The 24,057-nt window shown below is 35.5% G+C and overlaps 1 protein-coding gene across 4 annotated transcripts in view; it reads left to right on the forward strand.

Annotated features, from left to right (window-relative positions):
* The window catches only part of BAZ2B (bromodomain adjacent to zinc finger domain 2B), a 256,050-nt gene extending 239,012 nt beyond the window's left edge, over window positions 1-17,038 (forward strand). For 3 of the 4 annotated variants that reach the window (XM_069496896.1, XM_069496681.1, XM_069496808.1), the window contains 6 exons: window positions 815-1,020; window positions 1,516-1,651; window positions 5,084-5,230; window positions 11,714-11,979; window positions 12,251-12,394; window positions 15,577-17,038. In XM_069496896.1, the coding sequence (XP_069352997.1) occupies window positions 815-1,020; window positions 1,516-1,651; window positions 5,084-5,230; window positions 11,714-11,979; window positions 12,251-12,394; window positions 15,577-15,730 (1,053 nt within the window). In that variant the 3' untranslated portion in view covers window positions 15,731-17,038. Of the gene's footprint in view, window positions 1-814; window positions 1,126-1,515; window positions 1,652-5,083; window positions 5,231-11,713; window positions 11,980-12,250; window positions 12,395-15,576 lie in introns of all 4 variants that reach the window. The other variant, XM_069496717.1, reaches the window with a different exon arrangement.
* Window positions 17,039-24,057: the final 7,019 nt, after the last annotated feature.

Consider the following 24,057-nt stretch of genomic DNA (forward strand, 5'->3'; position numbering starts at 1 on the left):
AAAATATATATAGAAAAAATTAGCCGGGCATGGTGGCGCATGCCTGTAGTCCCAGCTACCCGGGAGGCTGAGGCAGTAGGATCGCTTAAGCCCAGGAGTTTGAGGTTGCTGTGAGCTAGGCTGATGCCACGGCACTCACTCTAGCCTGGGCAACAGAGTAAGACTCTGTCTCAAAAAAAAAAAAAAAAAAAAAATGATCATACTAGTATAACATTGCGACCATGATAAGGCTATGGAACATGGTCCTTTGAGAGCCCGTGATATAGAGATTTACCTCCTAAAGGAGATTAGGGAAGGGTTCCCTTTAGTGGATCCTAAATTTAAGGTGAATTTTAGCATAAGAGCTGCAGGATGAGTGAAGTGAACTAGGTGAAGTGGAGCAAAGAAAAGCTATACAGACAAAGGTAACAGCTTATGCAAAGCCCCTACAATCAAAGGAAAAATGGTGAGTACAAGGACCTGTATGGAAGAATAGTAGAAGGAGTGAAAACAGAAAGGAACATCAAAGTTTCGAGGCTACCGAGACATTTCCATATAAGAGATCCCATGAAATTAATAAGCATTTTAGTCTAAAATCCTTCAAAATACTTTGTGTATTAAAAGTTGATAAATTTTCTTTTTCCAACTTTTCTTAAAATTATTCTTTTAATTTTTTGTTCTTATTTCTACCTAGTATTAGGAAAAACAAGGTAAAAACTTTTAGTAAGGATCCCTGAGATCTGCCAGTGTCCACTGCTATATTTTAAGTAAGAGCAATTCACCCATCTGGCATTTTAAGAGGAAACCATAATAACACTATTCTCTTGATATATAGGGTTGGATGTGTCCAGAGCCTGCATCAGAAAGGGAGGACTTGGTATATTTTGAACATAAGTCATTTACTAAATTGTGCAAGGAACATGATGGAGAATTTACTGGCGAAGAAGAAAGCAGTGCGCATGCACTAGAACGGAAGAGTGACAACCCCCTAGATATAGCTGTAACCAGGCTGGCTGATTTGGAGCGGAACATTGAAAGAAGGTATCTGAAGAGCCCCTTAAGTACCACCATTCAGATCAAACTGGATAATGTGGGCACAGTTACTGTCCCTGCTCCTGCACCATCCGTTAGTGGTGATGGTGACGGGTAGGTTATTGAGATTAACTTGAAAAATTATTGTGCTTCTTTGCTAATTGGAGCCTATTTTCTATTGCCTGTTATCTATGTATCTTCTTGTATGTCTGTGATCCATATGGATCATGCTATTTGCATGGTGCTTTGTAAAAACATTTTTTTTTTTTTTGTTATGTGCGTTGATAATCCTGCAAAGTGATCTTACATTTACTTGGTTGTGACTAAGCTTTGAGGCACGTAGCCACAGTCTGTGCACTACATCAAATTTAGTTGCTTAAACTTTATATTTATTGGCTGTTACATGTTTTTGTCATTGCTTGGCTTTCAGTGTGATGATTGTTTCACATTCAGTATCCATAAATGTGGACATGACCTACTTAATTTTTCTATATTTCAATGCAGAATTGAAGAGGATATTGCTCCAGGGCTCAGGGTATGGAGAAGGGCATTATCAGAAGCTCGCAGTGCTGCACAGGTAGCTCTGTGCATTCAGCAGTTACAGAAATCAATAGCATGGGAAAAATCAATTATGAAAGTTGTAAGTGTTTTTATTTAAGAAATACTATAACTAATTTATTTTGTCCTGTTTTCTTCCAACCTCCAGATCTTTCTTAAGTATATATTACCTATTGTCACAATAACGTATGCTGTACTTGAGAGTTTGTCTAATTCTTATATACTGTATGGTTTGATGCTTTCCTCCTTATTTTGAGCTTTTTGAAGAAACCTACCAAATGTGTTACCTTTTACTTTTTAAAATCTTGCCTCTACCTCTGACTGAAGTTATTTCCTGTATTCTGTCAGCATAATAGTTAATCTAAATATTTTGAAGGCTCCTTCACTCTTCTAAACATCCCCATTTCTAACATTGCCTACTATTACTGCATTCCTAAAATGTCTTTATCAGTTTTCTTCTTTTTAATGCTAAGAACTACTTAGATAAGTAAATACAAAATAAGCAGAGAGCTCTTACCTTATGCATCTATCATGCGTTTGGCATCAGATGTGGTTGACAGAAAGAGTAGATCTTTTGGTCTTTCCTCTACTAATTAAAACTGGGTTTTCACCTTCTTTGTACAAGCCCTATTAGTTATTGTCCTGTAATGAGTCTCTACTTTGTGCCAGATAGCAAAATGCTGTGTGCTCAAATAAGAGCTATAGTTCATATATTTCCAGAGATACTTATTTTAAACTATAAGTGTCCCTATTGCCTCTTTTATATATCATTATAGAAGTATCTATTATAGGTAGACTTTTATGAATAACTTTAATATTTACTTATTAATTACAGACTAGCATTAATATTTAAACATTTGAGATTTGCTTCATGAATGGCTAAGGGTAAAATTCCTTTAATTAAAATAGTTGTTTTTCTAAAGAAGTGAACTTTAAGTAATTTAGCATTCTTTCCTTCATCTTTCCCTCTATGCTTAGACTACCCAAGGCCTTATTAATTCTATACAAATAAATTTGGTTTCTTCTGTGGTTTTTCACTTCTTCCTAAAACATCTGTGGAATAATGAATCTGCAGTTTTTGTAATATGCTCAAATTTGAGGTCTATCTCAATTCAGATTAGAATTTACTATAAGTTTTAAAGCATTATTCAGTTCATATGATAGTACTTTTACTAGGTACAAATATTTTTCCTTGTAAAAGTTATTATTAAAAGCATTTTTAAAGTCAGCTTAGTAAATATATTTAAAATCTAGCCTAAAATGATCAAAAAGATTGATTCCTATATCAAAAGGAAATTTGTACAGTTATTTTTTCTTATTTATACCAAAACAATCATCATGATGAGATCAGTTTTGTTTATAAACTTATACACAGAAATCCAAAACTTGTATCAAAACCTGCTTTTGTATTGGTATTTTCACAACCTGCAATTTAAAGCTTATTTCATTTTTTGCAAATTCATTAACCTTCCCCATGTTATTAATATACATTTATCCTCATTTACCTCCATCTCTCACAATCTTCATTTCCTTTTTTAAATGTTTAATAAAAATACATTATTTGCATGAAACTACCTTGAAAACAAGGCAGAGTTTCATCTTCAAAGGTTAAGAAGCACTTGGTATCCTTTGATTAGAACATAATGATGCCTATAATAATCCCCATAATAAGACCTATCAGAATGTTAAAGTGTTCAATATCTTTAGAAACACTCTCTTGGCCAAAGACAGAGCTTACCAGGAAGGAAGAAGCTGTCACAATTTGCCTCCAGATCAGATAGTTCTCTGCCCACAGTATACTTTATTATTGTTGTTAATGTTAAACAGTAGGCAATATCCACTGGTTTTTACTATTATAGTAAAGGAGTTAAAAGCAAATGTTAATTCATTTGCTCTAACATATTGTGAGCTATTGCTGTGATTTTTCAAAAGTGTTGAGTTTGATATCTGTCACCCTTTCTTTAAAATTCTTTAAAAGTATTCGAAAATCATTTTATTTTTAAATCATTAGTGTGAGATGTAAGACTTTGTAGTATTTTTGTCTATCTATTGTAGAAAACAGTGAGAATTTACTTATGTTCATGAATCTGGTTTTTAAATTTTGTTGTTATTGGGATTTAGATGTAACCTTCCAAATGTTATTTCTCAATGAATGTTTTTACAATAGAAGTTTTAAAGGTGTAACTCAAATTTGGAGAAATAAAACCATCTTAAGGTATTTAGTGATGTGGTGTTAAGAAAAGTCATAAAATAGATACTTATTGTTGGAATGTTAAACTCTGCTGCTTTTGCTCTTGGTATACATGCCAATTCTAGTATTGCATATATAATATATGTATTTGATAGATATTTGTTAACTTGAATAGTGTGTATCGGCCATTTTGACAAGATTCTAAAACTATTATTGGTATACGTATTAAGTTATATAGGACTATTTTTAGACTTTACCAGATGAAGATAAAATGTTGTATTGAAAACTAAACAAAGTAAGTATGAATAGTTAAGCTATTCAGTTTTTAAGAGTATATAAATATCTAACTTTAATATAAATGATTTCCACTTTAAATGTTTTTGTTTTTTAAGATATTGATTGTAGGACATTTTCTACTGTGATTAGAATATAAACTAGATGTCAAAAAATAATGTTAGTGCTTACTATTATTTAAAGCCATCTCAAAAGTTTTTACTTGTCTAACTTTTCTTATTTCCTTTGTAAAATTTGTTATACAGGATATTAATGCATGGAAAAATCTTCTCATTACAAATTTAAAGTTTTTGATAATGTTAGAAATTTTTTAATAGAAAAGAAACAATTTTTAGGTCTAGAAAATAAATCATGACCTGTTAAATTCCTTAATTTATTGTATCTGTTTTTTTACTTGGAAATCATTTTGTAGGATCCATTTTCTGCACTTGTGACACATGTTTGATTTGGGTTGATTTTTCACAGTTTCGTGGTTTGGACACTTTTGGACATTTTTCAATCAATGGCAAAACATAGATGGATAATTTAGTCAAAATCTCAGAATATCTTTTTATTATTATATCTACAATGATACTAATACAAGTTTCCTAATTTTGATCTTAAAAGTTACTCTCTTATTTCTTTCTCAGGATATCATGAGGATGCTAAGATAAGCAAAAGATGAAGTACATTAAAAAAATAAAACACCATGTTTTAAAGCTATTCATTGCTTTATGTGCTCTAATGTCATGTTAATTATTTCATATGTTAATGTGTACATGCTTCTGAAGTGTGTGCAGGCATTCAACCTCTAGCTTTGTTCTTTGCAGTGTACCTGAAATGTGCATTTATCCCAATAGAACTGCTCACCCGTCGTGTGGTCCATATCTGTGTAACGAGAGATACATAGATGTGTATGGCTACTGTATATTTGTTAGCAAGTGGAATGTTCATTACTAATATAAACTAGGAATTATGGTGTGTTTAACATCCCAATAGCTATTATTCATAGCAGAGGGTTAATTTTAAATGATTTTTCATGTATTATAGTACTGCCAAATCTGTCGAAAGGGAGACAATGAAGAACTGCTGCTCCTTTGTGATGGCTGTGACAAAGGCTGTCATACATACTGCCATAGACCCAAGATTACAACTATACCAGATGGAGACTGGTTTTGTCCAGCTTGCATTGCTAAGGTAAAACTGATCTAAAACTAAACTTTTTAATTACCAGAACAAATGTAAAGTTCTATGTAGGGTTTTTCTGAGATATAATTCATAAACTATAAAATTCACCTTTTTAACAATTTGTTAGTTTTTAACATGTTCACATAGTTGTGCAACCATCACCATTATCTAATTCTAGAACAATTTCATGACCTCAAAAAGAACCAATAGCAGTCACTCCCCGTTTCCCTTCCCCTCCCCTCAGTATTTATTATTTATAGTCAAATAATATTCCATTGTATGAATATACCCATTTTGTTTATCTGTTCATCAGTTGTTGGACATATGGGTTGTTTCCACCTTCTAGCTATTACAAATAATGCTGCTATGAACATTCATGCACAGGTTTTTGTATGTTTTCAGTTTGGGTATATAACTAGGAGTAGAATTATTAGGTCATATGGTAATAAGTCATTTTCTAGTCACATTTAAAATAGAAAGCTGTGAACTGTCATACCAATTAAGAGAAAAGCAATACTATAAAATAGAAAGAAATGGGTTTGGAGTTACAAGGGAAGGAGTAAGAAGTGTGAAAGGATCAACATATATTGAAGACCAGACTCTTTCCTAGGTGTTCCCTACCTCAATCATGCTCTCCCACATGTAGTCTCTTGACCTAATCACTACCAGTAACTACTGCCTCTTCATTAACTCAATTCAGACATCCATCTGTCCACTGCCTCCTGTCTTTCCAGTTCACTCCCTCTAACAATTCAACTCCAGCACTCCTTTGATCTCACCAGGACCCTCAGTTCTTTTATCTTCAGATTTTTCATTGTCACTCTCCCCCTTCTTATCCTTTCTTTCCTCCTAATCTGTCTTATAATGTGTTAGTCTCTTGTTATAATCATTGCATCCACCGTTAGTTCTTTTGCCTCTCTCTCACTTGGTAAAACCATCCTTCTGGTTAATCTAACTCTTTGTTTTTTCCAGCACCTGTACCCTTATATCTGAATGTGGCTGTGGAAAATACACAGTCCTTTAAATTCAAGGCGTTAAGGCCAGGCGCAGTGGCTCACACCTGTAATCCTAGCACTCTGGGAGGCCGAGGCAGGTGGATCGCTCGAGGTCAGGAGTTAGAGACCAACCTGAGCAAGAGCGAGACCCCGTCTCTACTAAAAATAGAAAGAAGTTATCTGGCCAACTAAAAATATATATAGAAAAAATTAGCCGGGCATGGTGGTGCATGCCTGTAGTCCCAGCTACTCGGAGGCTGAGGCGGTAGGATAGCTTAAGTCCAGGAGTTTGAGGTTGCTGTGAGCTAGGCTGACGCCACGGCACTCACTCTAGCCCGGGCAACAAAGCGAGATTCTGTCTCAAAAAAAAAAAATTCAAGGCGTTAAGTAGGCCTTTAATGATGTCTAATGATTTTATCTCCAGCTGTCTCCTTTCTCCTCATTCTCAGCTAATGACCTTACTGTCATTCCACTGAGAAAATGGAAGCCATCAGAAGAAAATACCACAAGATCTTGCCACCACATCTACTGTCCTTCTGCATCTGAATTCACAAACTTTACTTTTCTACTGTTGCCAAGAACTGCTGGTGCTCCTAACTAAGCCAATTCCCCTCTTATGCCTCAGATCCCATCCATCTTACCTCTTTGGGAACATTACCCCAGGAGTTCTCCGTTCTCCTGCATCATCAAGTTCCCCTTCTCCGCTGGGTTCCTCTCATCAGCCTACTGACATGCTACTATTTCTCCTGTCTTAAGAAAACTAAACAAAAACCCTCTTCTGGCCTCACTTCTCCCCTCATCTACTTCCCTCATTTCTCTCCTTCCATTTACAGAAAAACTCCTAGAAAGTTTTTTGTTCTGGTTCTCTCTAATTTGTTTCCTCCAATTCATTCTTAAACTCACCTAATTAGGTTTTCACCTCCACAGTTTCTCTAAAATTACTCATATCATAGCCACAAGTGACTTTCACATTTCTCAATCCAGTGATCAGTGCTTCCCTCACCTGACCTGTCAGTTATAGCTGACAGAGTTGAACACTCCCTCCTCCTCAAAATGCTGTTTTTCACTTAACTTTTTTTTTTTTTTTTTTTTGAGACAGAGTCTAGCTCTGTCACTCAGCTAGAGTACTAGAGTGCGGTGGCATCATGATGGCTCACTGCAACCTCCAACTCCTGGGCTTAAGCAATCCTCCTGCCTCGGCCTCTCAAGCACCTGGAACTACAGACGGGTGCCACCACACCTGGCTAATTTTTGTATTTTTTATAGAGATGGGGTATTACTCTTGCTTAGGCTGGTCTTGAATTCCTGACCTCAAGCGATCCTCCCACCTTGGCCTCCCAGAGTACCAGGATTACAGGTGTGAGCCACCATGCCTGGCCTCACTTAACTTTTAGGATACCATTTGCCCTGGTTTTCTTCCTGTCTTTGTTCTTTCTCAGTCTCTTTCACTGATTTTTACTTACCTCCCTGATCTGTAAACATTGTAGTGCTTTCTTAGCTTCAGGGTTGTCATCTGTAAAATAGGATAGTATCTGCTTTATAAGAATTTGTGAGGATCAAATAAGGTCATGTATGTGAAAATTTTTATAACTTTAGAGTTCTGTGAAATGTTTAACACTTTATTATATTTTAGACTATATTTTATATGATAGCAGGGGGGCTTATATGGTATCATTCATTAATATTACTTTTTGATTTCTTATTACTTGAGATCATTTTTGTTGTATGTAGTTAAATAGAGTTCAACAGTAATCTTCATTGCTTGTACTTAAATTATTTTTTAACTTCATACCTGTCAAGTTATAGAAAGTTTCTCTAATACTTTATGAATTACTAACAGATAAGTGTTTTGACTCTTGGAGGTAGTAGGCCGTTAGAGGTTTTGTTTTTACTAAATTGGCTGAAATTAGAATTCTGGCTATCTGTCATTCAAGGAGTAGACTTGGAGACTTAAGATCTATGGTCTCATCCTAGCCCTTCTATGTGAATGCACCTTTCAAAACCTCTGCTTTTTCTGTTTTTTAAATGTAACGAACTAGATGTTATGTTTGCTATAACAATAAAAAATTCTAAACGTTTGATTTTGGTATATAAGGAAAAGTTAAGTTTTTAAAAATATTTTTCTAGTTAATTCATAGTTACTTACAAATATTTATACTATACATATTGCTCTTTAATGACTATTTCTGCATATATCATCCTGATTAACTACTTTTACTGTGTGTATGTGTATATATGTATGTATATCTGTGATCAGGATTACAGAATCAAAAGACTTGTATGTTTGTATGTGTATGTATACATACACACATATACAATACATATATATGTATACACACATATATATGTATACAAATTCAGAATTTTTACAAACATTACATAAGCCAAATAGCACAAACCAAAGAACAGTCACACACATACACACAGGTTCCCAGGTTTCTGCAGGGACTTGGTTCCAGGACCAACCTTAGATACCAAAATCTGCACATGTTCAGGTTGTTTATGTAAAATGATATATGTAGTATTTGCATATAATCTATGCACATCCTCCCGTATACTTTAAATCACATCTAGATTACTGATAATACCTAATACAATGTAAATGCTATGTAAATAGTTGTTATATTGTATTTTTATTTGATTATTATTTTGTTTTGGGAGGTTTTTGCAATATTTTCAATCCATGGTTGGTTGAATCCACAGATGCAAAACCTGCAGATACAGAGCAGCAACTGTATTTTATACACAGTCATAGATAAACACACACAAACTTGTATATTAGAAGTTTCAAAATCTAGCGCCTACAAAAGCCAAGCAAATAACATAAAAGAGTTCATCAAACCCCTGGTGGGAACTGTGGCAAACAGGAGTGTCATGCCCCTATCTAAATGTAGTAACAGTCATCACTCAACTCTGGCCAATTGTTGTCACATAGGAATGTGAGCCCTGTGTTCCAGAATCTTCTAATATCTCAAGGAAAGTCAAGATTATGGATCTTGTGCATATCCTCCTAAATATTAAATATTAGAAACAAATTCAGAATTTTTACAAACATTATATGAGCCAAATAGCACATTCTGTGGACTGTTTATTGCCTGTGAGCCACCAGTTCACAACTTATAAAGTATGCAAATTTAATAGATATGCACCTTTGTACATGTAAGTTGATAGGTTTTGCTTAAGACTCAACTGAGGTTCCTCTCTGAATTTGTGCTCTAGCAAGAGGGTGTAGGTCTCTGCCCAAGAACAAAATAATCAGGTACTAGAGTAACTGTATAAAAGCTTGTTTTTAAAGTATGTTATATGTGCACTATCTAATGAGGTAAGCTGATAAGGATCATTTATTAAAGAAATAATAGAGACTTCGTTGTCTTTATTGAAACATCACTAAAGTTTTTTGATTCTGTGATTTCAGTTTCACATTTTCTTAATGTGAATATTAATTTGTTAGAAAATGATCCCAAGTAGGGCCAGGCGCAGTGGCTCACACCTGTAATCCTAGCACTCTGGGAGGCCGAGGCGGGAGGATCTCTCAAGGTCAGGAGTTCGAGACCAGCCTGAGCAAGAGCGAGACTCCGTGTCTACTAAAAAAAAAAAATAGAAAGAAATTAACTGGACAACTAAAACTATATATAAAAAATTAGCCGGGCATGGTGGCGCATGCCTGTAGTCCCAGCTACTCAGGAGGCTGAGGCAGTAGGATTGCTTGAGCCCAAGAGTTTGAGGTTGCTGTGAGCTAGGCTGATGCCATGGCACTCTAGCCCAGGCAACAGAGTGAGACTCTGTCTCAAAAAAAAAAAAAAAAAAAAAAATGATCCCAAGTAATATTTTAGTTCAAATAGAAACTTCAAATTTTGGCCCGTTATATTAATACGTGTAACATTGTTCTTTTAAATAACACAACTATTCAACTAACTTAATTTTCATTAAATGGACTTTTTCTTCATTATATTAAGCATTCTCTTAATGATTTCAGAGTGCTAAAAGCCCAATGTGATATGAAAACCCAAAATAATCATATTTTAGGGAATAAAAAACTAAATGGAGAAGAGACTGAGTAAAACATTTTTTATTGTTTCAGTTAGTGACATGGGTAGTGATTCTTTAATATGGTATGGAGAAGGTATTGGTTTTATGGTTTGCCTTATTTAGTCAATTAATATATCTCTTTAACCATACTTTTAACCTGCCATTAGAGAACCAAATAACTTGAACTGCTTGATTAAGAGCATTTTTCAATAATACTGCTGGCAAGGGTCATGAAATCCTCAAAGAAATTGCTATGAAATACTCCAAAGAAATGTTTTCAGCAAATTTCAAGAATATGGCCAACTTTAAATTATTGCTGGACTGGTTATATCACTCTGCAGTCCAGGATTTCTTAATAGTCTGGCTAAAGGAGAAGTAGTTTTCTAAAAGAATTTAGTGTGCAATTCAGATTTGGGAAAATCAAAACAAAAACTATACAGTGCCAATGACTTTACATATCTCTCTTTTATGATCTATTATATTTATTGTAACATCTAATTCTCAAAAGAAAAATTTATTTTCCTAGTTCCAAATTCAGGGTTAGAGGCCCTTATTGTTTCATCAGTGTGCTACCTGCAATTTGTGGTTAGATTGCATACAGCCACATTGAGACTTTTTTTTTCATATAATTCTAGAGCTAGAATGACCTTAGCAAATAACATGGTTTATCTTTCTTATTTTACAAATGAGAAAACAAGGCCTCACAGATAGTTTTCCCCAAAGGTCCATAGCTAATTAGTAGCAGAGCCATAGCTGGAATTGATATCCTTTGATTCCAAATACAATGTCTGTTATACCATTTCTGTGTTGTTTTCCTCAAAAACAGATACCTTTTTCCCCATCTTTCACCATTGCTTTCTTCACGCCTGGGAACCACAAGTTTGTGGGACTCTCTTCTTGTTGCAAATACCTTTTATTCTTTATCCAGAAAAAAATCAATTTCTAGTAGATTTGATCACTTAAAAAGGATTTCTTTCTTTGATACTTCATGAGCTCTTTTTCATGCTTTAGCCTAGCTTTTTATTACCTCTTCAACTTTCTTATTAATAGTCTCTATGTTTTTGTTTATATTTACCTTTGTTCTTAATTATATTGTACTCTAAAAGAGAGTCCTTTTTGTATCTTTGAACTCATTCAGTTAGTGACCTAGACTAAAGGAATCCTACTGACAAGTGCTGTGGTACCCAATAGTGAATTACCATGAGATCAGTATCTTCAAGTTTTAAGAATTCTTAAGAGGAATAAACTTTTCATGCTTTATTAGATTTTAGTCTTATGTGAGAACAGATTCACAGATCTCTCTTGAAAATAATAGAATTATCAACCTTCTAGGTCAGAGTTAATATTCTTTTTATTATAATAAATTACATTTATTATAATATACCCTGTCAGACTTTCATAATTTAAAATAATAGAAGGTCTGTAGACAGTCATTTTCTTACACTTCATTTATTCTTTTTAATTAAAGGCAAGTGGTCAGACTCTAAAAATCAAAAAGCTTCATGTCAAAGGAAAGAAGACTAATGAGTCAAAGAAAGGCAAGAAAGTAACTTTAACAGGGGAAACTGAAGATGAAGACTCTGCATCTACAAGTAGTTCACTAAAAAGAGGAAACAAAGACCTCAAAAAAAGAAAAATGGAGGAAAACACTTCTATTAACTTGTCAAAACAAGAAAGTTTTACTTCGGTTAAGAAACCTAAAAGAGATGACTCCAAGGACCTAACTCTTTGCAGGTATTATTTCAGTTTTCATATACTATATATTTATAACATCCCATTTATTTGTTTAGAACCTTTTACCATATTAAAGGTTACTTTCTGATAATTTTTATAAATAGAAAAATGTAAAATATAAGTGCAAGATATAAGTAAAAGTATTCCTTTATCTTTTTTTATAAATTAATTTTCATTGAGTTTTTACTTGAAAGATTATAATGGCTAATTTTTTAATAAAAATAAACAATTTTAACATATAGATACTGATTTCAAACATTCTTTTCTTTAGTATGATTCTGACTGAAATGGAAACTCATGAAGATGCATGGCCTTTTTTACTTCCTGTAAACTTGAAACTTGTTCCTGGTTATAAGAAAGTTATTAAGAAGCCTATGGATTTTTCCACAATTAGAGAGAAACTAAGTAGTGGACAGTAAGTAAATCATTTCACTTCAGTGACTATTGACTATGTAATATGTGCTGGGCACTTTTCTAGTGATCCAAAGATATTAATTAACAGCAAGACATAGGCCTTGCCTTTGGGCTGGGGCGGGGGACGGTTTGTGTGTATGCATTTGGTTAGGGTGGTATAGTATGGAAGACAAGTCAATTAGAATTATTTAAGAAATTAAAAAGCAATGTGATAAACCTGCCTTTGACATTGAAAGGCTACCAAACCCAGGATGGGAGGTAAGGAAAAGTATCAGAGAAGCTTCCCAAAGCAAGTAGCATACATGCTTGTATTGTGCAGCATCCGTGGAATACTGACACCACCTCATGTGGATGTAACAAAAACTGACTCAAGATTTTCAGATTATTACAATGTAGAAATAGAAGATCATTGGAAATTTTAAATATTAAAAGCTTTATTATGAATTGTTGGAGAATACTAAAAATCTATTTATTAAATGTAGAAGAAAACTATTATTTGCTCCTTTCTATCGTATTCTCTTTGAGATCCTATTCCAAGAATGAAGTTACTTATTTTGGGAGGATCCCCTGATACTCATATAATATATATTTAATTCTTCCTGGACATTCTTTTGGTGAAAATCACTGTGTACCATGATTTATACTCAATTCAGAAGAGTTAAGTAGAAGCTATCTCATATGATTAGTGTCTCTCTCACATATATCAAGTAATTTACTAGATTGACCAAATGGTTAATTTTATTTCTTTGGAGGCTGAAATACAGTCTTTCAAAGGTTTATGTCTGTTTTGTTTTACTTTTTTAAAAAATTACAGAAGGGACCCGCCTAAATTCAGAAAACAGTTAAAACCATTAAAACTATTGGTTCTAATATGAACAAAACAGTAAAGGTTGTTGTCTAGATATGTACTAGTGCTTTGGCTTTTTCTGTCAAATAGTCACGTGTCTAGTGGGTAGCACAATGAAATTTATCACTAACATGGCCAGAACAAAGGTGCATGAAGACTTTACCAGTGTTTAATAACTCTTGATTTTAACTTTCATGATCTTCCAATTCCTGGATAAAGGATGATCCTAAACCTCAAAATCTCTAAAACAAGTAAGGTTAGAGATTAACACATAACCAACAATGCTACAAAATCAGAGGTCCCTTTCAAGCATGAGTCCTGGTGAATGAGAAGGGTCACAGTGGCGAGGCACAGAGGGAAGCGGTCCCAAACCAGTGTGGGGGAACAAAAACTCAGAAAAAAACATTTCAAATCTTTAAAGTAGAAATTTTTAGAATAAAGGGAATGAAATGCCTGCTTTTAATGAATCTTTCTGAGTTCCTTTGGCTGCCAAATTCTTCTATAAAGGACAAGCACACGTACGAGTAGTGTGCTCGTCTCACCTGGAATTCTCTCCCGATGCCCGTCTCCTTGATGTTAATCAACCTTTTCTTATAGTCAGGAACAGTCTGAGGAGAGAAATAGTCCTCAAAATAATTTTAAAATATTTTATAAAAATAATTGCCACATGTATTATATGATTCCATTTAATCCGTTTATTATTCCATTTCTAGAATAGGTAAATCCATAGAGACAGAAAGCAGCTTTGTGGTTGCCAGGAGCTAGGGGAATAACTGCTTTATGGATGTGAGTTTTTCTTTCAGGGTGATCATAGTGTTTGGACAGAGAGGTGGTGGTAGTACAGTGTTTGACTGTTAAATGCCACTGAATTGTCCACCTTAAAATGGTTAATTTTATGTTATGTGAATTTCTTCACCTCAATAAAAATAAGCAAATAATTCCCGGAAGAACAGGAAAATGGATAAGGTTACATAAGGGCTGACTTGACTCTTTGTGAGCGTGTTACAGACAGAGAAATTTTAGTTCTTTTATTATTGCACGTATTAGAAGGAGAGAGTGACAGGCCATACAAGGTATTTCGTCAGAGAAATAGAATTCTGCTTTTACAGGATCTCAAAACTTCACTATCTCATGAGGTATTTCTACTGGTTAAATTATTTTAGTATCCAGCTTGTCATAGGTTAGAATTAATTTAAAATTTGAATTTCCAGCCGGGCGCGGTGGCTCATGCCTGTAATCCTAGCACTCTGGGAGGCCGAGGTGGGTGGAATTGAGCTCAGGAGTTGGAGACCAGCCTGAGCAAGAGCGAGACCCCGTCTCTACTAAAAATAGAAAGAAATTAGCTGGACAACTAAAAATACATAGAAAAAATTAGCCGGGCATGGTGGCACATGCCTGTAGTCCCAGCTACTTGGGAGGCTGAGGCAGTAGGATCGCTTAAACCCAGGAGTTTGAGGTTGCTGTGAGCTAGGCTGACGCCACAGCACTCACTCTAGCCCAGGCAACAGAGCAAGACTCTGTCTCAAAAAAAAAAAAAAAAAAATTGAATTTCCAAAAGCCCTCTTTCAAAATATGTTAAATTGGCTTGAGTTGGCTTGAAATGACCACTCCCTTCTTACTAAGCTTGGGGAGATTCATTCTCCCTTCTGTTCTCCTCTCTGTGTTTCTACAGAGAAACAGACTTGGGTTTATCCCACCAGAAAAGCACTGAAGCTACTCTGCTTCTTGTTGAAAGTCAGAGCCTCATAATGTTATCTCTGGTAAAGAAATAGCACATGCTTTTTTGCCTGTTTTGGTTCATCATACTCCAGTGCCTGAGCAAAAGAGCATATATGAAGAGAGACGAAGAGAAATGGGAAATGGGAAGGTTTAACACAGAGAGGGATGTATGTAAAAGCTACAGGGCAGGTGTAATTTTTATAGCGCTTAAGAAGTATTTACATTATTCCTACTGCAACTGTGGATAATAGGGTACTACAAGTGATATAGTTGGTCAGAGGAGTTAATAAACTAGTCAAGTGGGATGAGTCCTGCAACAAAATTGTGATACAGGTCAAACAGGAAATGGCATGTAGGGAAAATGCCAGTTAGTTGCAGTGTACCTTGATCTTCAGAGAAATCTGTTTTCCATTTAACCTTCTCTAACCCAGTATGTTGTAGAACATAAGAAATTTTTTTTAAATGCTCCATTTATAAAATTTTGTCATGTTTTATATCAGTTAAATGCAGTTATCCTTTCAGTTTTACTTTTTATTTTGTCTTTTATTACCTCTTCATTTGTTTACAGAACAAAGCCCCCCTATGAAAGCAATCTCTAATTATGTGTTTTCTTTCAGGTATCCAAACCTTGAAACCTTTGCTCTAGATGTCAGGCTTGTTTTTGACAACTGTGAAACATTTAATGAAGATGATTCTGATATAGGCAGAGCTGGCCACAGTATGAGGAAATATTTTGAAAAAAAGTGGACAGATACTTTCAAAGTGAGCTGAAGTTATAATAATCTTTTTTTTTTCCTTTTAAACAAGGACAAATGAGACCAGCAATGTGAACTGTATTTACATAAACGTGCAAGGCACATACATAATGACTTTTTTTTTCTTAGCGTAAGTATCAAAAAAAAAAGTATCAGAAGAATGATACCATTTTTAAAGGCTTCACTCCTACAACAACCAAGGCCCTTGGTTATTGGTTTGTGTGATTTATCAGCTAATTTAGGTAGAACAGGGAAGCACACCCAAAGAATTTTCAAAGGAAAGGGTGTTATAGTGCAATAGCAATTAAAATATATCAGATCGCACTGAATATTCAACACCAGAGCTCTAATGTGGGAAATGGTTCTCCTTTCCCTCTCAATAAATATCTATTTTTCATTTTTTTACTTTGTAGTTTATTTTTTAGTGAATGTATTTAATTTTATGAATTATTTATGATTAAACCACATCCAGAATCTTCGTTTTCTGTGAAAAGGAAGAACTAGAAAATTGCTTTAAATCTTGAAAATACAACAAGGAATGTTTTAAAATATAAAACAAAGCCAAGTTAAACTGTTTACACTGATGTGCTATAAAAGCACCAAAAATAAACTTTACTGTAGAGTTACAAGTACATTTATATATATATACCTATATATATATATGTTGCTGCATCACTTGTGTAGTTAAATTGTATTTCAAGACAGTGAAAAAAATTGACATGTATATACTGTTCATTATTGTTTATATTGTCTTGTTTTAAATATGTATTATGTGTATATATTGTTTGCAGACATTATTGTTTATGCCTTAGAAGGATTGTAGCATTTTATTTTAGTCTAAAGGTATAGCTATACAGCCTGTACAGTAATTATCCTCTACCAACACTGTGGCGTCTCCTTAATCTTGGTAGTGCCTGCCTTTGAAACAGGGTGTAGGGGATATTAGTTTTCCATTTTTCTATTTTGTTATATAATTTTAAGCCACCAGGGCCTAAATTAAAGTATAATCATTTGTATCCATGTGGAATAAAATTGTGACAATTTCCTACGCACACAGTATTTTTTCATAGAAACATTTCCCTCCCATTTGCCTTGCCTCAGAAATAAATTTAAAAGACATTTGTAACCACTGTGTTTTATCTACTGTGTGTTGTGGTGGCCTGTTGGAGGCAAATAGATCAGAATTTTTTTTGTACCTATGTAAGAGTACTTGAAGTTTTATTTAAAATAAAATGTTGTGGAAAAGGTAGCATTCTTTTTTTAGGAGTGTTATTTTTCACTACTATGTGTGGCACGGATACAATAAAAGACTTTTACAAACTAATTTTTTAGTTTTTCTTAATGAACCTGAAAATATATTCTTTTCAAAAAGCCAGTTAGTTTAAATTTGATTTTTCCAGAGTCCTAAAGAAGGAACAGTGTATGGAGTGTGGTTCATAGAGATCAGGCTGAGTGGAAGAGGGTGGGTTTAAATCAAGTGACTAAACTTCGGGAATCACTAAGCTTCACAAGTCTGTAAATTTCTCTAGACCTCGTTTTATTTCTTATTTTGCATTTTCAGTATGAAAATATTAGAATACATTTTTAAGATCTTGTTGCAATATAAGAAAAGTCTCGATTGGTGGACATATAACCCGGTTGTCAATAAGAAAATCTGATCATATCAATTAGTCTAATAAGCCATGAAATAAAAATTCAGGCAGTGAAGAAATGCAGTTTGATGGCTTGCTGGGCCTCCACTAGGCAGTCACTGGTGAACAAGACAGGCCCTACCTTCAGGGGCTTATAGCATCATATAGTGGGCCTGAGGTAATGTCCACTGCTTTTAACAGCGAGAGAGAATAGAAGAGTTTTGAAGAAAATATTCCTAACTTTAAAATGTTTCAAAGCCACAGAGTATTTTTTGAATCCCTAGATTGTTTGTGAAGACTTATATGAAAATCAGCTGTTATTATGTAAATATATCAGTTTCTGTTAACCAAATATTGGGGTGATGCCTTAGGAGGCTGGTGCTTAATCAAAAATACCATGTGGAGCAGAGAACAAGGTGACACTGTGAATGAAGTGTCTGATGTTTGTGTTTCTGGAACTGCCTGGTGCTCCATGGGAATTCTTTTGCATAAGGGTTTTTTGCCTTAGGGGTTATATACGCTTATGTTAATTTATCTTAGATGGTATATAAGGGGCTTAATAATAATACGTCTGGTGTCTGAGGAGCTCATAAATGAGAAAATGCTTACACACAAAAACAGTTTTTCAAGAGTGAGAATTTGCTTTTAAAAATAAATAAGATCTCTCTGAAAAAGGAAAAGCTTGGTTACTTGGTTACTTGGATACTTTGGACTGGTGTCTTCATTGTTGTTACTCAGCAGAGATAGCTGTTCAAGAATTAGTAGGCATGATCCCAAAAGGGCTGCAACTGGAGCTGGTGACAGTGGTTTGTTACTATACCCATGTGGCGCACTTGTTATGTAAACCCCTCATGCACGCACAGTGCCCTAGGTTGGGCTTATTCTCAATAAACCAATATCATTGTTCTCCTCAAATATATATTAAAAAATTACCCTAACCCTCTGCTATCATGTAATTGCAAATATACACAACATACTTTCATTAAGATAAATTAGACTTTACCATGAACCTTCTTCATTTTAGTCCTAGATGCTCTGTAAATTTAAAAAAAAAAAAAAAACTGGCCTATTTTCAAGTTTATGTAGATTATCCCTCAAGGTGATCAACCAAGGATAACCAATCCAACAATTCACTATTATTAAATACAGAAAATAATCATCAGTTTGAAACAATATGTAGACAGTAAATTAATATTTATTGAGTTGTAGACCACAGTGAAAACTAAACAGGTGAAAATTTGTAGGTACACCATGAACTCAGAAGAAGTAAATTATTATAAATGCAAGGTGATCTTTTTCTTGTTCCAACCCCAAAATAAAATTTGTTATAAGTAATAATTTTAATCAAAATTATGAAGGATCTAATCTGTGGTACCTTAATGCACCCCTCCATGCTCGTTCTCTTTCCTGTCCCCTCTGCCTGCATGTTCTTTAAGGAAATTCAAAATCTTTTTCCTTTGGCCTCTCCCATTAAACACATCTTCAACAAAGAAATCCTTATTGTAAATTTAATTTATGAGCTACCTCTTTTGAGGTTATTTGCATTTTAAATATCTCCATTTGAGAAATAAAAGAGGTTTGTGTTCTGTTAAAAGAATTTCATCCCAACAAGGAGATAAGCAAGGTATAAGAGAACTGAAATTTCCCTTCCCCAGGTATATGGCTCATTAAAAATACAACATAGGGAGCAGGTGCAGTGGCTCATGCCTGTAATCCTAGCACTCTGGGAAGCTGAGGTAGGAGGATCCCTTGAGGTCAGGAGTTGGAGACCAGCCTGAGCAAGAGCGAGACCCTGTCTCTACTAAAAATAAAAAAAAATAAGCAGAGCGTGGTGGTGCACATTTGTAGTCCCAGTTACTCGGGAGGCTGAGGCAGGAGGATCACTTGAGCGCAGGAGTTGGAGGTTGCTGTGAGCTATGTTAATGCACTTGACTCTACCCAGGGCAACAGAGTGAGACTCAAAAACAAAAATACAACACAGGGAAATGAGTAGAACCTTATCTGCTAGGAATCTTGCTTCAGTAAGTTCTCTTAGACTTGCTTAGGCCACATTACAACTCTACCAGAAAAATAAAAAATTTTTTAAACCTCAACTAATTTCAGTAACTAATTCCTCTCAATTCATGGCACACTCTTTATATTGTTCTTGCAAAGCCCTTTTTTTTTTTTCATCCTTCAGCTCCTCTCCGCTTCACTTTTCCCCATGTACAATCACTTTTAATGTGTCTTTTCTAGTTGGCCTTTTACATATTTATTTAGCAATACGTATGTCTTCATATAATGTGAAAAACTATATATACACAGTGGTTTTTAAGCCTGTATTAGTTAAATGGTGCTGTAAATCTTACTCTCTTTTTTATTTTTCTTCTGAGTTGAAATAGAATATGTAAATCTAGTTCATTGCTTTTAATTGCTGCAAGGTAGTCCATCAGAGGCACATACCACCTTTTAGTTACATATTTCTCCATGAATGAAAACCTGTTTCCTGCAACTCCTTCTCACTGCAAATAATACTGCAGTGAATGTTGTAATCCATGGACCTGCGCTTGGAAGCTGGTTTCCAAGATGGCCCCCAAAACAATCCTTGCCTTCTGGTATCATGCCCTTGTACAATCCTTCCCACGTTGTATCAGAGTTAGTCTGTGTGAGCAACGCAGTATGGCAGAATGACAGCATGTGAATTCCCAGACTAAACCATAAAATACGTCACTGCTTCTACCTTGTTCTCTTGGATCACCTGCTCTGGGTAAAGCCCGCCGCGATGTTGTGAGGACACTCCAGCAGCGCTATGGAGCAGCCGCCGGTAGCCATCAGCAACTCGCCAGCCATGCGACTGAGGCATCTTAGAAGTGGATCCTTCAGCCCAAGCTAAACACTCCGATGACTGGAGCCCCAGCCAACATCTTGCCTGCGACTTGGTGAGAGAACCTGAGCCAGCTCCACTCAGCTAAGCTACACCTGAATCCTTGACCCACAGAAACTATGAAATAATAAATGTTTATTGTTTTAAACCACTCAAGTTTTTGAGTAATTTGTTACACAGCAATATCTATAAAAGACAAATCTATAAAAATCTGTAAAACAAAGACAAAATCTATAAAAAGGCAAATCGAAGTTGAAGCTACTCATGTAATTAGAAAAATTGCTTAATACTTTTCAAAAATCTGTAATAAACTTAGTGAAAAATAGTCCAAATATTGAACATTGGCTGGAAGGTAAAGAAAAAGAATCCTCTTCCACTATTGGGAGGAGTGTAAACTGGTATAGTCATCTGAAAATGAGTATGCCAATATCACAGAAAGTTAACTGGACACATTCCTAATAACTTGGGGATTTTCCCCTATGTATGGATCCTGTGGAAACTCTTAAAGCGGCAGCAATCTAACACCATCTCCTTTATAGACTGTGCAAACTGCCCCAAATTTTATTTTCAGTGAATGATATTCAGGAAATGAAATGTTAGGCTTTTCTCTGGTTAAGGAAAAAGCTCAGGTGCAGGCAGGTTCATAGAAAATATTGAGAGTTCTTAGATAATACTGGGACTAATATAGATTTGTCAGTTACTGTAGCAAAAGTAGCATTTAGAAGTGTGGTGGATAAGAAGTTGGCTAAACCTAGGGTTAAAGGAAAAGCTCATTTGGATCTTCTGGACCCTTCATTGAAAGAGAATTTTGCACCTTTGCATTTAAACCCAGGGATATGGAGTGGCAAAATTAATGCCTGATATCTGTTTGTAGCTCCTCCACTCCAGTCATACACATATGAAGATTGCTTGGGTTGTTCTCACTGGACGTCTAAAGAAAAGCATTATGGGGTATACTATACATCGTGTGTTGTTCATTCTTTAAATTTTTTTAAATTAAAACTTTAAAAAAAAACTAAGCATTAAGCTGATGTTATGCTCCCTAAACAGATTCCTCACTATGTCCTCTAGTAAAACATCATGGTACAGGAGTTCGAGACCAGCCTGAGCAAGAGCGAGACCCCATCTCTACTAAAAATAGAAAGAAATTATATGGACAGCTAAAAATATATATAGAAAAAAATTAGCCGGGCATGGTGGTGCATGCCTGTAGTCCCAGCTACTCGGGAGGCTGAGACAGGAGGATTGCTTAAGCCCAGGAGTTTGAGGTTGCTGTGAGCTAGGCTGATGCCACGGCACTCACTCTAGCCTGGGCAACAGAGTGAGACTCTGTCTCAAAAAAAAAAAAAAAAACATCATGGTAGTTGATGTCAAAGAATGTGGCTGAATTTTGAGGAAGAATTCAGTAGTGAGTGATAAAGAGAAGTAAGGCTTGTACCCATTTGGGCATAGACCTTGGGATGAGGTAAAAGGAAAGCTGAGTGAGATCACCAAAAGCTAGTGAGGCATTTACCCCACACAGGTTTACATGGAGACAGTAAAAGGCCTTGAGAGGCTGTGTCCTTCCTCTAGTTATTCCTCTGATTCTCAAAATCTTTTTACAACTTTTTCAAGCATTCGTGATATACTTTTCTGCCTGTCTTGATTGTACCAAATCTCAATTCATTTGAATACAGAAGTGACTTTTTTTTTAAAACAAAGGCAAATTCTGTTCAGCCATTATAAATTATCGTGTAAATGTATGTAAATATGAGCAAATTAAGTGAAAATACTGGTTATAGTATAGACTGTATATAATTTCTGTAAAAATAAATTTAATGCACTTAGCATGGGAAAAATTCTGAAGAGATATATATATTAATATTTCAGTGTTAACTGTTTGTTCCTCTGGTTGGTAGAATTTGGAAAGACTTTAACATCTTGTCATCTTCCTTAACTGTATATAATATCGCTGCAGCAAATACATATCGTTTGCTTTTTTAACATTTAAAAAGTCTTTTACAACCAAGTGTGATAAATTTAGCTGATAGATATGACTGTTACCAAACCCAAAAGGTGTCTGGCCTAGGTTCAGTTGCTCACCACACAGAAAGCCAATCACTGAGACAACAAGGATTGCCTAGGAAAAAATGAATTTTTTTTTTTTGAGACAGAGTCTTACTCTGTTGCCCAGGCTAAGTGCAGTGGCATCATCTCAGCTCACTGCAACCTCAAACCCCTGGACTCAAGCAATCCTCCTGCCTCAGCCTCCCGAGTAGCTGGGACTATGGGTGTGCACCACGACACCTGGCTAATTTTCCTGTTTTTAGTAGAGATGGTGTCTCCTTCTTGCTCAGGCTGGGCTGGAACTCCTAGGCTCAAGCGATCATCCTGCCTTGGCCTCCCAGAATGCTAGGATTACAGGTGTGAGCCACCAACCCTGGCCAAGAATGGAATTTTTAATGCAACTGATGTCGGCCAGGAGAATGGGGGAAGCAGCCTCAAATCTGTCTTCCTAACAGAGCGTGGGAGCTTTTAACAAGGGGCAGGTTACTGAGGGAAGAGTCTTGGCAGCAGGAAGTCTGTACAGGGGCCTTGGGAATCTCATCTCCTTTGTCTTGCAGAAATTCTGCCATTTCTCAGAAACAAAAAGTCAAGTAGTTAGTTAAAAGAATCCTCACAACGGCTTGTGGGTAGCAGGGACTGCTGCTTAGTTTAGTCTCTCTCCTGTCTAGGAGGAGGTTTCAAGTTCTCTGAGACGATTCAAACCCCATGTATGTGACAGTGGGAAGTGAGAGCTGAGATTTTTCTGAGATGCTTTATACCCTTTGTCAGCCGGGAAAGTAACACAATTACAGCACGTTGCCTTGCTTCAGCTTCCGTGTCTCTGTCCATCAGGATGTCGTCTACACTCTGTAAAATCGTTCCTTTGTCCAAAACTATGTCCCTCAAGACCCCAAAGGTAAACACAGCAAAAAGAAAACTAAATAAACAGGATTTAATTAAACTGAAAAGTTTCTGCACGGCAAAGGAAATAATCAACAAAGCAAATAACCTACAGAATGGGAGAAAATATTCAGAAACTATACATTTTACAAAGGACTAATATCCAGAATCTACAAAGAACTCAGACCAATCAGCAAGAAAAAACACCAAATAACCCCATCAAAAAGTAGGCAAAAGACATGAACAGATTTTTTTCAAAAGAAGATAGACGAATGGCAAATATGTGTGTGTGTGTGTGTATTTAAAAATGCTCAATATCACTAATCATCAGGGAAATGCAAATTAAAACCGCAATGAGATACCACTTTACCCCTATCAGAATGGCCATTATTAAAAAATCAAAAACCAGGCTGGGCATGGTGGCTCACACCTATAATCCTAGCACTTTGGGAAGTTGAGGCAGGAGGACTGTTTGAGGCCAGGAATTCAGGACCAGCCTGAGCAAGAGCAAGAACCAGTCCTACAAAAAACAGAAAACTCAGCCTGGTGTTGTGCACCTATAGTCTTAGACACTCAGGAGGCTGAGGCAGGAAGATGGCTTGAGCCCAGGGGTTTGAGGCTTCAGTAAGCTATGATGACACCACTGCACTGTAGCCCAGGTGACAGAGTATGACTCTGTCTCCAAAAAAGTTACATCAGATATTCAACACTTTATTATAAAATAAGTTTTGTGTTAGATGATTTTGCTCAACTGTAGGCTAATGTAAATGTTCTAAGCACATTTAAGGTAGACCAGGTTAAACTATGATGTTCAGTAGTTTGGGTGTATTAAATGTATTTTCAACTTATGATATTTTCAACTTATGGTGGGTTTCTTGGGACATAACCAAGTTACTCCATATCCTTCTTCTGACCTCCAGGTCT

Source organism: Eulemur rufifrons, chromosome 1, assembly GCF_041146395.1.
Source record: "Eulemur rufifrons isolate Redbay chromosome 1, OSU_ERuf_1, whole genome shotgun sequence".
Classification (NCBI taxonomy): Eukaryota; Metazoa; Chordata; class Mammalia; order Primates; family Lemuridae; genus Eulemur; species Eulemur rufifrons.